General features: G+C 38.8%; 3 protein-coding genes across 5 annotated transcripts; 2 read left to right on the forward strand and 1 right to left on the reverse strand.

The window, feature by feature from the left end:
• The first annotated feature begins 28 nt into the window (after nucleotides 1–28).
• RpS27A (ribosomal protein S27A) lies at nucleotides 29–3,076 on the forward strand. Of its 2 annotated transcripts, none has more exons than XM_066282875.1 (3): nucleotides 29–120; nucleotides 2,397–2,733; nucleotides 2,815–3,076. In XM_066282875.1, exons 2-3 carry the CDS (start codon nucleotides 2,407–2,409, stop codon nucleotides 2,962–2,964), a joined length of 477 nt encoding a protein of 158 aa, XP_066138972.1. In that variant the 5' UTR covers nucleotides 29–120; nucleotides 2,397–2,406; the 3' UTR covers nucleotides 2,965–3,076. The 2 variants fall into 2 exon arrangements, with proteins under 2 accessions (XP_066138972.1, XP_066138971.1); XM_066282874.1 differs by having other exon boundaries at nucleotides 38–120; nucleotides 2,394–2,733.
• On the forward strand, nucleotides 40–2,172 carry Ip259 (NSA2 ribosome biogenesis factor-like IP259). Its single transcript, XM_066282872.1, has 2 exons — nucleotides 40–120; nucleotides 1,325–2,172. Exon 2 carries the CDS (start codon nucleotides 1,341–1,343, stop codon nucleotides 2,118–2,120), a length of 780 nt encoding a protein of 259 aa, XP_066138969.1. The 5' UTR covers nucleotides 40–120; nucleotides 1,325–1,340; the 3' UTR covers nucleotides 2,121–2,172.
• form3 (formin 3) lies at nucleotides 3,017–14,048 on the reverse strand. Of its 2 annotated transcripts, none has more exons than XM_066282871.1 (22): nucleotides 13,784–14,048; nucleotides 11,205–11,429; nucleotides 10,947–11,106; nucleotides 10,855–10,888; nucleotides 10,496–10,640; nucleotides 9,898–10,440; nucleotides 9,657–9,845; nucleotides 9,511–9,572; nucleotides 8,225–8,413; nucleotides 7,947–8,118; nucleotides 7,788–7,895; nucleotides 7,665–7,735; nucleotides 7,484–7,610; nucleotides 7,179–7,431; nucleotides 7,054–7,127; nucleotides 6,870–6,999; nucleotides 6,684–6,815; nucleotides 6,423–6,632; nucleotides 6,081–6,365; nucleotides 5,768–6,026; nucleotides 4,724–4,859; nucleotides 3,017–4,668 (listed from the first exon to the last, which is right to left on the reverse strand). In XM_066282871.1, exons 2-22 carry the CDS (start codon nucleotides 11,412–11,414, stop codon nucleotides 4,000–4,002), a joined length of 4,158 nt encoding a protein of 1,385 aa, XP_066138968.1. In that variant the 5' UTR covers nucleotides 11,415–11,429; nucleotides 13,784–14,048; the 3' UTR covers nucleotides 3,017–3,999. The 2 variants fall into 2 exon arrangements, with proteins under 2 accessions (XP_066138968.1, XP_066138967.1); XM_066282870.1 differs by having other exon boundaries at nucleotides 10,496–10,636; nucleotides 10,851–10,888.
• Between the last annotated feature and the right edge of the window lie 21 nt (nucleotides 14,049–14,069).

The raw sequence follows: 14,069 nt of genomic DNA on the forward strand, positions 1-14,069 counted from the left end.
ATTCATGTTAGTCAAGCATAAAATGACAAATGAGGTTCATGACTAATGACACTTTTGACTGATCATTACGTATCATCTCACGTTTTTCCTTTTCGGAACTTCTTCATGGTGGAATAAAATGTGAGTATGGTTTTTCTTATTTTTAGGTGAATTTTATAAGGTATTTCATTCTTGAGATGTTGAATTGATAGTATATAATATTATGTCCATGTGAAGAATGAATTTGTAGCTTTGAATTTCGCGAAAACTTGTAAAATTTCCCAGCATGCATTGTGCTACCACCATGCGTTGTTGTTAGGTTAGCATATTCATAAGAATTTTGCTTTCCGATTTCGTGTAAAGGTCGTATTTGAGTGTTTATTTATATAAGAAATGATTAGCAAGAACCCTAATTCTACATTGGTCATTCAATGGCCAGTTTAGGAGATACAGGGTGTTCCGTGTTTTAGGTTGCATGTTTGTGGGAGGAACAGAGTTGCATAGGTATTGCTATTGAAGGAGTGTATAAATCGGTTTCTTCCCGACTTTAAGTTTTTTGAAAATAAAGGTATACCTAATGGTAATCTTTGATTAATTAATTGTATTTTTGACAGGTTTTTCTCAATCACCTCACTGTGACTTGTTTCATGAAGAAGTTACTAATTGTCTACATTCCTCAAAACATTCCAAATATTTACTTTCATCTTAAATACCTACGCAAAGATTTTCAGAAATTTAGCTTTTCAAATTTTAGAGCAGGCAAACAAAACTTATTGGCTGTACAACCCTCAAATGTAATCGGAAAAACTCTATGAAAATAATGCAACAAACCACTCTTCTGAAGGTCATCCACTTTTGCTTTGATCTAGAGATAGTTACACAACCCAATAAACTCACTTCAAGTTAACTTCAAATTGAAGTTTTTCAGAAAAAGAATTACTCTGCTCTAATGTCTTCATTTTTGTGAACATTATTTTGCTATACATGTATGTGATGTTACATATGTGTCTGATAATACCTTACAGTGTATTATCATATTAGTTACAACAGAACAACTTTAAAACATACCAGTTGCTATAATGTGTGATCATTTATATTTAATATGTAATTTCCAGGTACGTATAGCTTAGAAATACTGATTTATTTTTTAGATTTAAGGACATTCCAATATTAGTTATTGAATAGAATTTGTTGTTTTTCCTCAACAAAATTCTTGTATGAAAACATTTTGCTGGAAAAAAGACAAACTAAATAACATCCAGTATCTCCAAAACTTGCCATTACTTAGTTCTTTCCTTGTTAATTCCATGAGTATGCAAAATAAAAGTGTCTTATTTTATTTTAGTTTATTTATCACCAACATGCCACAGAACGAGTATATCGAGCGTCATCGCAAACTTTATGGTCGACGTCTAGATTATGAAGAAAGAAAACGTAAACGTGAGGCCCGTGAGCCGCACAAGAGAGCGCAAACTGCTCGAAATTTGCGCGGCATTAAAGCCAAAATATTCAACAAAGAACGCAGGAATGAAAAGATACAGATGAAAAAGAAAATTAAAGCGCATGAAGAAAAAAAGACAAAGAATGTCACTTCAGACGTTTCAGAAGGAGCGTTGCCAGTATATCTACTGGACCGTGATGTCAAGTCTAGAGCCAAAGTGCTTTCTAACATGATTAAACAAAAAAGGAAAGAAAAAGCTGGAAAATGGGACGTTCCAATTCCAAAAGTACGGGCACAAGCTGATTCTGAGGTGTTAAGAGTTGTCAAGTCTGGAAAAACTAAGAGGAAAGCGTGGAAACGAATGGTTACTAAAGTCACATTTGTTGGAGAGGGTTTCACAAGAAAACCTCCGAAGTTTGAGCGGTTCATCAGACCTATGGCACTGCGGTTTAAAAAGGCGCATGTCACTCATCCAGAACTGAAGGCAACGTTTCATTTACCAATTATTGGAGTCAAAAAGAACCCAAGTTCTCCAATGTTCACCAGTCTGGGAGTTATTACCAAGGGAACCGTTATTGAAGTTAATATATCCGAACTAGGTTTAGTGACGCAGGCTGGCAAGGTAGTTTGGGGCAAATATGCTCAGGTCACTAATAATCCTGAGAATGATGGGTGTATTAATGCTGTACTTTTAGTTTAAGTTTGTAATTGCTCTGTGTCAATTAATAAAAAATAAATGGAGAACTATGAAACTTTAGTTTTGACTTTCCTGTTGGTTTTAAAGGGACGTTCTTGTTTCTGCTGCTGACTGGGCATTTAAATTTTCTCCTTTAAATCGATGTGTTTTCTGGGCATTGCGCGTTGTGAACATTTTCTAAAGTAATATTCGAGACAGACAAAATCTTTCGTCTAAGAAATATTCCCTCAAAATAATCTCACAAGGCGGAAAATGAAACTTTCATATTCATTTCAGTAGCGCCGTCAACATGCAGATTTTTGTCAAGACTTTGACGGGCAAAACCATCACCCTTGACGTCGAGCCGTCAGATACCATCGAAAATGTGAAAGCTAAAATCGAAGATAAAGAGAGCATTCCCTTGGATGAGCAACGGTTGGTTTTCGCCGGTCGAGAACTAGATAATCAACTTGACTGCAAAGTTGACTCCTTATTTATAAATAAGGAGGCAACTTTGCATTTGTTGCTGAGGCTCAACGGTGGAGCCAAGAAGCGTAAGAAGAAGAACTACTCAACTCCAAAGAAGATCAAGCATAAGAAGAAGAAAGTCAAACTTGCAATTTTGAAATTCTATAAGGTGGGTAAAATTCGCGTATTATCCGGAGACGGTTATCTTGTTGAAAAGTTCAAGATTAAGAAGGTATTTTTTCCCCTATAGGTCGATGAAAATGGTAAAATCCATAGATTGCGGAGAGAGTGCCCAGGTGAGCAGTGCGGTGCTGGTGTCTTCATGGCAGCCATGGAAGACCGGCACTATTGTGGAAAATGTGGATACACTTTAGTTTTCTCCAAACCAGAAGATAAATAATTTTTTATTTATCTTCTGGTTTGGAGTTTTTTTTATATGTTGTCCATATAACAAAATTTTGACCACAAAATGGACTTTTGGTTGGTGTGTATCAATTAAAGTTGTCTATAAATTTATGTGTTTCATTTTGTGAGAATAAGGAAATAATACAAATTCTGAAATATTTAAACATGCGTTTATTTGGTCGTTCGTTTTTTATTCTAGTTAAAAGTATAAATTATATTAAAGTCTTAGTAAAGTTTCGGTAAACATGCATATAAATTATTAATAAATATTAGTTAATTAAATATTTCTGGCACAAGAACAGTATGAATTCAAATAGAGAGCTTCCAGAAGGTCTTTGCTCCTTCTCTGGAACTTAAATTAAAATTCGATTTCAAATATTTGGTTTAATGATATTATTGTCATGGGCCGGTAACGACGATTATTCGCTCACTATTGCTGTCTTGAAAAATGAAAATACATGAGGCATCAATTATGACGACTGAGGTGAAAATTGTTTACAGGAAAATATCGTCGAAAACATACTTTTAGTCCTCGGTCTCAATGTTATACAATTATACTATATTCGTTACTTGCAACAGTGATGATACCACATAACAGAAAGCAAGCTGACGTGAAAGAAACATTAAATTACTGCTTGACACGTGGTATTAACGTCAATAATGACATGAATATGTGACATCAAGTCGTGACTTGAATACAGTACATCGAATGTCTAAAAAGGGGTCAGAAATATGACTCATAAGTTACGTCATTTTTGGGTTCAAACTCAGAATTATTTTCTATATCAGTCAGCTTGTGACCGGTATGTTGAAATTACTTATTCGACTAAACGAATATGGCGGTAATATCCATGAGTAGTGCTAATCAAATACACCCATATTTGGGTGTCTAAAAGTACATAAAAATATACCGGAAAATTGAGGTCATTTTGGTGACTAAATTAATACATTGACGTCCTATAAACATCAGCTCACTTCCTGGGCATTTAATATCATAATAAATATTATAAAAATCCTAGTTTTAACCATTTTAATTCCTACTCCTCAAAGAGAAGCTTTTCCTCGTTGAGGGAGTCGTAGACCTCGTAGTGCTGGACGTAGTCGGTTTCATGAAACCCATAGTTGGATTTGAAGTTCTAGTCTTAGTTTGCGTACTTGTATTACTCGTAATGGACGAACTCCTCTTAACCATAGGTTTGCTTAAACCCCCATTATCCACTTGCAACAACTTAAAACTCTCTGTACTGGGAGAGTTCGCAAGTTTACTTTTTGGAACGGTTAACGAAACGTTCCTTCTTACATTCATTTTATTGTTTACAGTTATTGGGTTTTTGAAACTCTTGTTCCCATTTCTTTCCGACGATGAGTTAGTTCTTGCTAACAATACGTTTCCTTTTAATGATGAGTCTGTTCCATTGCTCGTCTTGGCTTTAACCGACGGGGCTTGGGGTAAGCTGCTTATAGATAGAACTGTGGTCTTCCCAGGTTTTGACGTATCACTTATGGCAAAAGGACTAGACGGGAATTTCTCGACTGAAGTTCTTTGATTCTCCTTGTCAATTCGCCCTGGCTTCGCTGAGATTGAATGCGCTAAACTTACCGAGAAAAGACTAGATGAAGGGGCGAATTTTTCAGTTGTACTCCGGTGGTTTTCGTTTTCACTATGCGGGGCTGTTGAGTTTGTCTCTTCCGCCTCCACCTGTAAGGATTTGGAATTTCAGCATCATGAGCTGAATGGTGTTCGTGGGGCCTACCTTTATGCAAACAGGGGAGACGAAGTCTCCCAAAAGTGTGTTACTAAGAGAACCATCAATGGGCTTGCAGTCAAGATCGCTGTCTTGGCTCGCAGTTTCTTTTCCTATTTTTAATGAATTCTTTGGTTGGCCTCGCCTAAAACAAAGAAGAAGCTGTAAATCACATAGGGAATAGCAGAAGTAGAGGTCAAAATTTCGAATGTACAAACTTGATCCGTATACTTAGGCAGCGGCTACTATTTTTGTTATAAAAAATAGAAAAGTTATAAATTCTATGCTAAATTTCCGGAAAATGTTTATTTTATAAAAAATAAATGGATTTTTATTTTCTGATTCCAAAGACACGAGGACATTAGTTTAGCCGTATTTGCGATATTTGCATATACAGCAGACGCTTAACAACGTAAACACGCGATAATGGAAATATTATACAAAATTCGACTAAAAATAAGAATTATTTTTCTTTTAATCAAAAAATGCTAATTACTATTAGAATATTTGTTTATTTTGTTATATACCGGATGTCCAGGCCAAACCTAGACATAGGAGATTAACATGGGAAATAGATTTTTATGTTTCTGCACCTGCACGAATTATCCTATTGAAAAACTTTTAAATGGAAGTTATAGTACTCAAGACCAACCACCTTTCTACAATTTTTTAAATCTTCTAATTAGAACCTTTCTGAGTCGAAACACTTTCGAATTTCAAAAATTTGAATGTGACGCGTAACTGTTTAAGGCCACGATTGGTCAGAGTCAAGACTTTGCGATTGCTTAATTCTGACCAATTGTGGCATCGAACGGTTACGCGGGACATTCAAATTTTTTATGAAATTAAATATGACATTAAATTAATAGAAGTTGACGAGGTGGATACCTCAAGTTTTAGTGTCCTTTAGCTTACAACCTCAACTAAGTGATGAGAAAAAGTTTTGATAATCCATTCACTCTGGTAACTCATATGATTCTTTTACGGTTAGTTCAGGAGGGCAATGCAGGGAGATTGAAAGATGCATAACTTTATGTGTCTTCAAAGACTTACGCTTGTCTTCTCGTACGCCTTGCAGGTGAAAATCTGTTGAATTCCCCAATAGTCTCCAAATCGCTTTCCTTATTATTACCCGCATCTTTATTCAAAATCCTCTTACAAGGAGTCGGTTTCAGAGGTTCTCGTTTCTCAGTTGGTGTTGGTGAGATGAAATTCCTCCTCGCCATGGGTGGGGTTTGCACATTGTCTTGGTCAATTTCAATCTTATTTTGATTAACTACTGGTTTATGCAAGTTCTCATTATCACTTTTCACTAAGGATAGTCCACTATAAGTTTCCATGTCTCACCTTAAGCGAAATATCTTACCCAAAATAGTAGTAGTGTTGTGCAGGGACTTTGCTTCAGGTTCATTCACAAGTGATGGCTTCCTAAGGTACAAAGTTAGCCTATCGGTCTCCGCTTCTTTTCCCAAAGATCCAATAAGCTCCTTTCGATCGTTGGTTTCCAAAATGGGTTGCAGAACATCTCTCCTATTTTCAGGAGAATTGTAAACTTCCCGCCTATGACTACTTCGTATCTCTTCAGTGCTGTTGGGGACGTTTAAGTTGGACTTCCTCCAAGCTGATTTATCTTTCACTTGCTGAGAATCTTCTAGAAATGCAGTTGCCAAAAGTGCAATATATTATGCTAACTGTAGATTGTAGTTACTGTTTGCGCTCGATTCTTCTCCTTTCAGCCGAGTTTCCATCTTGTCCTTGGAAATAAAAGAGTCTTCTTCAGGGGCCGAACAAGAGCCTTTGACTTCTATCAACGGAGAGGGAGTGGTGGTTCTGTCTCTCTCCAAGAGGAAGTCGGCAGTGAGGAGTGCTGGACGCTTTTTGGGTCCCGTTCCTTTTGCTTTCCTTGCCCATGATCGGTCTATATCAGTTTCCTGTGAGTGGAAGTAGCAACCTTTTGAAATATTCATACCAAGGCTGCCCCACGATTTCCTTTCGCGATTGCTGCAGTCACTGGAGTTTCTTAGGAACTCCATAAGGTTGCCTTGGTCATCCAGCATTCCTTTACTTCTCCTCCTCCGAAGGCTTCCGTTGGGGGAGGATTCTGCGGCGGAAAAACAAAAAAAATTTGTACAGGGGCTCGAAAGCATCGACTGACCTGGAGATTCTTTGTCATTTTCCTGCCCTTGACCATTAAACGAACCCATTCTATGTCTTGGCAGCAGAGGGGAGTTGATTGCGTAGAACTCATCCTCAGATGTGCCGCTATCGTTGGAGGTTCTAAAGCTCTGGGAATTTTTTTTGTCAGAAAAAAAACTTCTTCCTTAAAATCTACACGTTACTTTCCGAGAAGAACCCACTCCTGAATCATAGATCTGCATATCGATAAATGCATCGTCAGTGTTCAGGTTCCCCACTAAAACGTGATTAGTTTGCATAACCCCAACGCGGTAATTAATGCACCTACTTTGTCTTCGTTTTGCAGCCAACAGTTCCTCCCTCTGCCTTTTCCTGGCATTGGCCTGTTCCTCCTGGTACCTCCTCCTCTCATTTTCCAATACCGCCTGCTTAAATTTGCAAGTGAAGGAGTGGAATATCCTAAAGCATTCCTCAATTTTGAAGGAACTAAGGTCTTCACAGAAAAAGTCTGCTAATTGTATGCGAACTGTATCTAACCTTCCTAGCTCAATTTGCAGGTGAGAAACCTCATTTTCGGCTATCTAAAATCGTTGCTCATATCCCTTGAAATACTGTTCGTTGACTCGTACTTACGATCAAAAATTCGCTCATTTGGTCTTTGATTTCTAGCTCTGTCTCTGGCAGTTCTATCTGCCTCTTAATTTTCCTGATCCTCTCCTCAAGCGCCGATATCTCGTTTTTGAGTTGCTCCACTGTGGTTCTGGAAATTTAATTATGTGTCCTGATTTAAGTGACTAATAACTTTCGAACTAACTTGGCAGCCTCCTCCAAAACTCCCACGTTTTCAGTGAAAGTCAATAATATATTCCCCCTTTTCTCTGCTTGCTGAAACCTTGTAATTTATCACAGAAGTTTGGCATGTTATGCAGCTACTTACCAAAGCTACGAAGTGTATCAAGTTCATATTGGGCTTATTGGCTCTGATATCCATGATTTTCTGCAACGAGGACAGCTTCACTCCTGCAGCATTAGCCGCATATCCTCCCTATAGAAAAACATTATCAAGATGGGTTAATATGGTTATTGGTGGTCTTACGGCATTTAGGAAGTTTCCTGCAATGAGTACCATATAGAGAACCTCCTGGAGAGCCTTGTTAGTCATCAGTTCCTGAGCCGCAATAATCATCGCGCGTATGCTGGGCTTTACATAACTCATATTAGACTCAAACTCCTCCTTCAACAGCATACTTTCTATTCTTAGTTTATAGCTGAAAGTTGGGAGTTGGCTTTATTAAAATTCTAGCCGTAATAAGGGTCACGAAACTGGAACTCTTTCCTGGGGGAAATTTCAAGCAAAACTTCCGGAAAACTTACTTCGATAAACTTGTGAGTAGAATTAAAAACTTCTCTGCGTTTCCTAGTTTCGAGATGTCCCCATCGAACGATTTCAGGATATCAAGCTCATCAACTTCGGGAAGTATTTTAAGCAGACCTTTTAATTTCTCTATTCCGATTTGGTCGTGCTCCCCATTGCGGATTAAATTCACGATGTCTTCGTTAGAGCTGCAAAAGATAGAGGTACCTACAGAAGAACCTTCAAAAAGTTGGGTTTTGTTGTTGGCTTGGCGAGGGGCAAAGTTACGTGAAAAGTCGTTTTGATTATTTATTTGGGCCCCAAAGGGCGAGAGTTGCTTGATGATGATTGGCCGAAGGCCACCTGTATAGACTTCGTCGAAGTTGCAACTGGCAGAATGGAAATTGTGCAAAGGGAGTAAAAAAGTAAAAAAAAGGAGTTTTTAAAAAAGTATTTGTGCACAAATTGGTTGACTTTTGGGTAAATATCCAGTCAAATATGTTTTAGGATAATTAGAATACGAAGTCCCTTCGAATCTGGACATCGGAGAGGATACAGAGATTTTAGACGGGACTCGTGTCGTAGGAATTAGTAGAACGTCCGATGACTCTCATAATCCTTCATTGATGATGGTTTTAGGGCAACTATGATAGGAAAGGGTACCTTTTCTTCATCTTCAGATTTAGCCAGATATTCGCAGTACAAAAAGAATAATTTATATTGAGGTTGCCTAAGCTCTGATGAGTCTAAATCGCTGGCAAAAGAAGACTTGCACTGGGGAGTGGTAGCTCAGGGTCTTCTTTGACTATTATAGCAATTTTCTTTATAAACTCATTTATTTTTTGGGTCAATGGCAAACAAGAACGTGCAAAACCACCTCTATAAATTTGCACACGGGTCCTCAGCCATATTAGCAAATATTTGCTAACATTTGTGTTAACTTGTAGTTTCAATAGACGAAGAAGTCTTGACCTTGATGTGCGCTTAAGGTCGATAAATTAACAAAATCTGATGGAAAGCTGAAAAATAAAATTTTGCCGCTTCTAAAGGAGATCACTTTGATTGGGCCACACAAGGTTTTTTTTTTCAATTGAATATTGATGCACGAAGAGTAAAAAGAGTAAAAAGAGGCAAATTTAGTAAGTTAGTAAAATTAAGTAACACACAATAATCCAAAGCTAAAGGTTAGCTGGTTTGAAGGTTTTAATCTCAGCATCATTAGCTTTTCTCTTAACCTTACTGTTACTGAATTTTGAGCATGTTTGTTAATCACTCTACCACAAATATTTGCCAAATGTCGTATTACCTTCTGAATTGTTTTAAAAAAATATTCACGTTTAGACTTCTTTTGCCGTCTAGCAGCGCTATCTAAAAGAAACAACAGAGCCTTAGTTACCCGACCATCATCAGGACGCTAAAAGAGCTTTCAAGGTGCTATAGACAGTTCGTTACCTCTTGGTTCTCCTTTCTTGTCTTCGGCACAGATCGGGTTTCGGTGCATCCAGGTACAGTCGAAGAGTCCCCTGAAACGGGTCCTTGCTGGCAGAACAACACCTCCATCTCGCTCCAATCTATATCTGCTTGGGGCGAGTTTTGGTGCCTAAACGCCACTTGAGTCCAGATGTTGTTAGAGCATGCCACCTTAAACCGCGAAACTGGGAAAAACTGCTTGAAACTCGGACAAAAAACTCACTTTATTGCTTGGAATCTTATTCCAATTCACTGTTTTCATCTTCGACTTGGGGGCTGGAATTTCCTGCTGAGGAAGCCTTTCTATGATCCTCTCCTTCTCAGGAGGAGGAGAGAACGCCGGTCCTCGGTGCATTATCCTGTTCGGAGGGGGCGGGGGCGGCACTGCTGCCGGAGGTGGAGGAGGTGGAGGCATTCCTTGCGGCAGGGGAGGTGGCGGGGGAGGCGGCCCTCCTGCTCCAGCGAGAAGAGGAGGTGGTGGCGGAGGCGATAGAGCCCCCAGGGGAATATTCTGCAGAGACTGCCTCCTAGATCCGATCCCGGTCAGTTCAAGCTTTTGCTGGCAGGTGCAGTTCAGCCTCAGCTGCGATTTCGAGTTCAGTCTGTTCAAACGAGGCATTTCTTCTCGTTTGTCTAACGAAGACGCTTTTTGTACGAGTTTTTCGATGTTGTCCCAGATGATTTCGCTTAAATGGTCGTTGGGGTCGATGTTGAGGAGACAATGAAGGATGTTCAAGAAGGATATTGCTAACGGAGTGTCAGCTATCTAAGAAGAATGACGAGAGGAAGACTGAAGAAAAAGTCTTGAGGGAGAAATTAACCTGCTTTAAGATGGCGTAGAAGACGTCTAAAGGCGAGTCCAAATCTACTCCTTTGAACTCAATTTGCCTTTCCGATTCGTCGCTTTTGTACTGCTCATCAAAGACGTCCAATTGGGCCGTCAAGTCCGGCTCTAGATTTGTCTTCCTGTTTAAAAACTCAATTATTTAGGTGTTGGGATTTATCAGCAAATTTAATGTCCATTAAACAGTTCGTTTGTTATTTACAATATAAAACCATTCATATTAATGGTCTATTAAATCCACTGAGCAGTAACTAATATGTATTAATGTGCATCATATGATATTCATTGGGTTGAGTCGTGTACGCAGTACAGGTACATAATTGTCTGTGAACTTGCCTCAATTTGTTGAGAACTTCCAGTAGTTGGCACTCTGAAAGGGGGCAATATGTTGGTTTCGTTTCGATACGATTTTCAATGGTTTTTTTTACCTATAAATTCGTTGCGAAGTTGGATTCTTTCGAGCAGCTTCGATGTAGAGATAATTAAGCAATTCACAAAAGCCACAAGGGCAGTTTGATAATCAGTTGTACGAGCCTGTTCCAGTTCTTGCACGATGAAAGCCATCCTGTATTTCTTATTTTTAATTCTCTAAATAAAGAAATATATTCTCTTCATTTTTACAATAATAAAGTACCGAGAACCTCACATCCAATCGCTGCCTCTTTAAAAATCGCCCCTTTCCTTACCTTATAATATTCCAAAGTTTCCAGCGTCCTCACTCGCCCCTCTTCATTATGGGCACATAAAGCTGCCAGTAACTCAAACATTTGTTTTCGGACCCTAATGGCCGTCGGGCCGATTGCATTAAGGGCAGTGGCCAATTTAGCGACATATTCTGGATGCTCAACGATGAAATCCAAACCATCCCGCGACTGGTTACCATCAGATGCGTCCATTGTCCACTACGGCGACTGCGAGGGAAAGTTGAAAAATATTTCAATGCGTTTTAAATCAATTCTGATTATTAGATTTAAATTTGCCCTCTCGAAGTTAGTTCACAAAATTAATTAAGAAAGTTTAGATAGTCGACGCTTTGTGTAGAACTACAGCGAAAACCTCTGGAATGTACCAACTTAGGGAAGTGAGGGCAACTTGTTGTATGAGAAGAGAACAAGGAATTTCCCTTTTGGACTTGAAGCATGGTTTTCCCATGAAATAAACGCGAAAGGTTGTTAATTAGTACCCCTGTACGAGTAAGCACGTATGGTACACAGCTTTATGCACCTGAGATAAATTACTGTACATATTTCGAAATGTTAATTTCATCATTTAAATTACTAAGTGGCCACAGCTGGTCGCTTGGTCTTTCTGTGACAATAATGCCTTACTAGCAGGAAATTTTACTCGCCATTTGAGGAACCTTACTTGGTCGAAGTACCAGCTGTGCGGAAGGCTGACAGCTACATGAGTAAGCTAAGATGATTTTTGAAAATTTGCTGTTTCTAATGAGCCTAAAGGGTAATAAACGAGAATCGTTTTTTTTAGCTGCGAGGCCTTAAAGTAGCGTTTTCCCTTATGAATGAGCGACATTTGTAAAGAAAATTTGTGTTTACATCGGCAGTGTATAATCCCATATTGTGTTGACGCCGTAATAGAGCGGTAAAATCCTCCTTTTGATTACGAAATAGAAAATAATATATTCTGTATTAAAAACGGAAAGTCCGCTCTTGCCTATTGGGCGTTAGAATTGCAGTTTGCGGCGAAATCGAAAGCTGCAATCACGCAAAAGCGGCCAGAATGCCTTCGGCTCGAAAAAAGACGATATAGTTCCAACGATTTTCGACTTCGAGTCCAGAGGCGAAAATATGAAAAATCTGATTTTTTTTTGGTCCAATATGCACCGCTGAAAAATACATTTTGGGTCGCGCTTTCGCGCTGCCCGAGAAAACATAACAACGGGCGTCGGAAAATCGTTTTGTCGCTCCCTGAAGTCAATTTTCCGGTCAGTCGGTGTTACAGAAAGTGCTTACTTTCTGGCTATAATAACTATAATGAGGAAATAAAACGAAGGTGAAACCGCGGAGAAAAACTTTATATCTTGTCCACGAAGCGGTTGGACATTTTTATGAACTTCGTCTCTTATTTCGGGCTCGCACATAAAGATTTTTTAAATTTTTGTGGTAATATTACTGCTAAAATGTCACGGCAGAGTTATAACAATCAATAAACATCAGGAAAAACATTCAGTACAACAATAGCATAACTTCGTAAATTTTCATTTACAGACCATAAGAAGGTAATAAGTTGGAGCTATTATTAGGATTTCTATGCCATCGTTATGAGATGACATAATCACCACATACTGAAACTCGCCGTAATTTTCACACTCTTACGTCTGGTTCCTCGAAGCTAAAGTCCGTTTGACAGTGAAGAAAAATATATTAGAAAAATAAAATTATGTTCTTGAGGGGCATGAAGGACTGCCCCAAACAAGTTATCATTTTTCTGAGCGTTTGTCAGGTATTTCGAGGATAAATGCGGCGGAATAATCAACATAAGATTTTTGGAGAATAAAAAAAAAACGTTTAATCGCTTGACCAGACCTGCCTAAATCAAAGGCCTCCAAAGCGCTTTAAGAGTTTGCTCCGTCTCCCAGTTTCAGAGAGATTCCCTATATGAACACCGAAATTGCCCTATGAAGGACCAGGACGGGTCAGGGGGGGAGGGCAAGTGGATTTTGGTCTGTGAAATATACACAGAAGACTGTCAGGTAACCAAAGAATATTCTTTGTGATAGCAAATATTTTTGCACGCATTTTGATCGTTGATGTGGGCATGTTTAGTGCCCCAGAGCACTAACTGCATAAGGTGTTTTATGATTTTTTTCTGACGTTAGTTGGATGTTCAGGGGCTACATTAGTCGGGAAAACCAAACTTTGTAGAAATTCACTAAAGCGAGCTAATTTCCCTTTTGAACCTTTAATATTTTCCCGTTCTGAGTCCTCATTTAGATCGAATTTAATTTAGAAACCCTTTGGACAAGACTAATGAACTAATCAGTTAGCTGGATAAAAGGGCTGCTCATTGACACTTCAACCAGGAGAGGACAGCAGGCAATTAAAGAGCATTTAACGTTATTAAGTTCGAATACGCAGAAGTAATTTTTTCGTTAGGAACATCCCTACGTATCAAAAAGCTGATTTGTTTCAATGGGTCTTCAATGCGCCATTATAGGTGAAGGTGATTCGGATGCATTTCCATTACAACAGGCCAATGATCACCAGTTCCACAATCTAACACAATAGGTTCAAGCACAACTTCTTACCTATTTGGCTATAAGTGGACGTGCTTAAAATTTTAATTAATGTTACATTTGAGTTTACACTATTACCACATGCACATTAAAGTACCTGTCGTTCGAAAACGAGGTGACGGAACGCGTCGAAATTGGTACCATTAAATTGGGAGACGACGAAATAACGACCTTCTCGATTTTAGTGGTTCTCACCGCCCGTGGTGTACCGTGGTGAGACCTATTTCTATGAGCGCAAATGATGGTTTTTAATGCGATCTCGCGTATGGTTAGTGTAAACTACCGTCTAAGCCGTGTC

This window comes from Euwallacea fornicatus, chromosome 5 (assembly GCF_040115645.1).
Source record: "Euwallacea fornicatus isolate EFF26 chromosome 5, ASM4011564v1, whole genome shotgun sequence".
Lineage (NCBI taxonomy): Eukaryota > Metazoa > Arthropoda > Insecta > Coleoptera > Curculionidae > Euwallacea > Euwallacea fornicatus.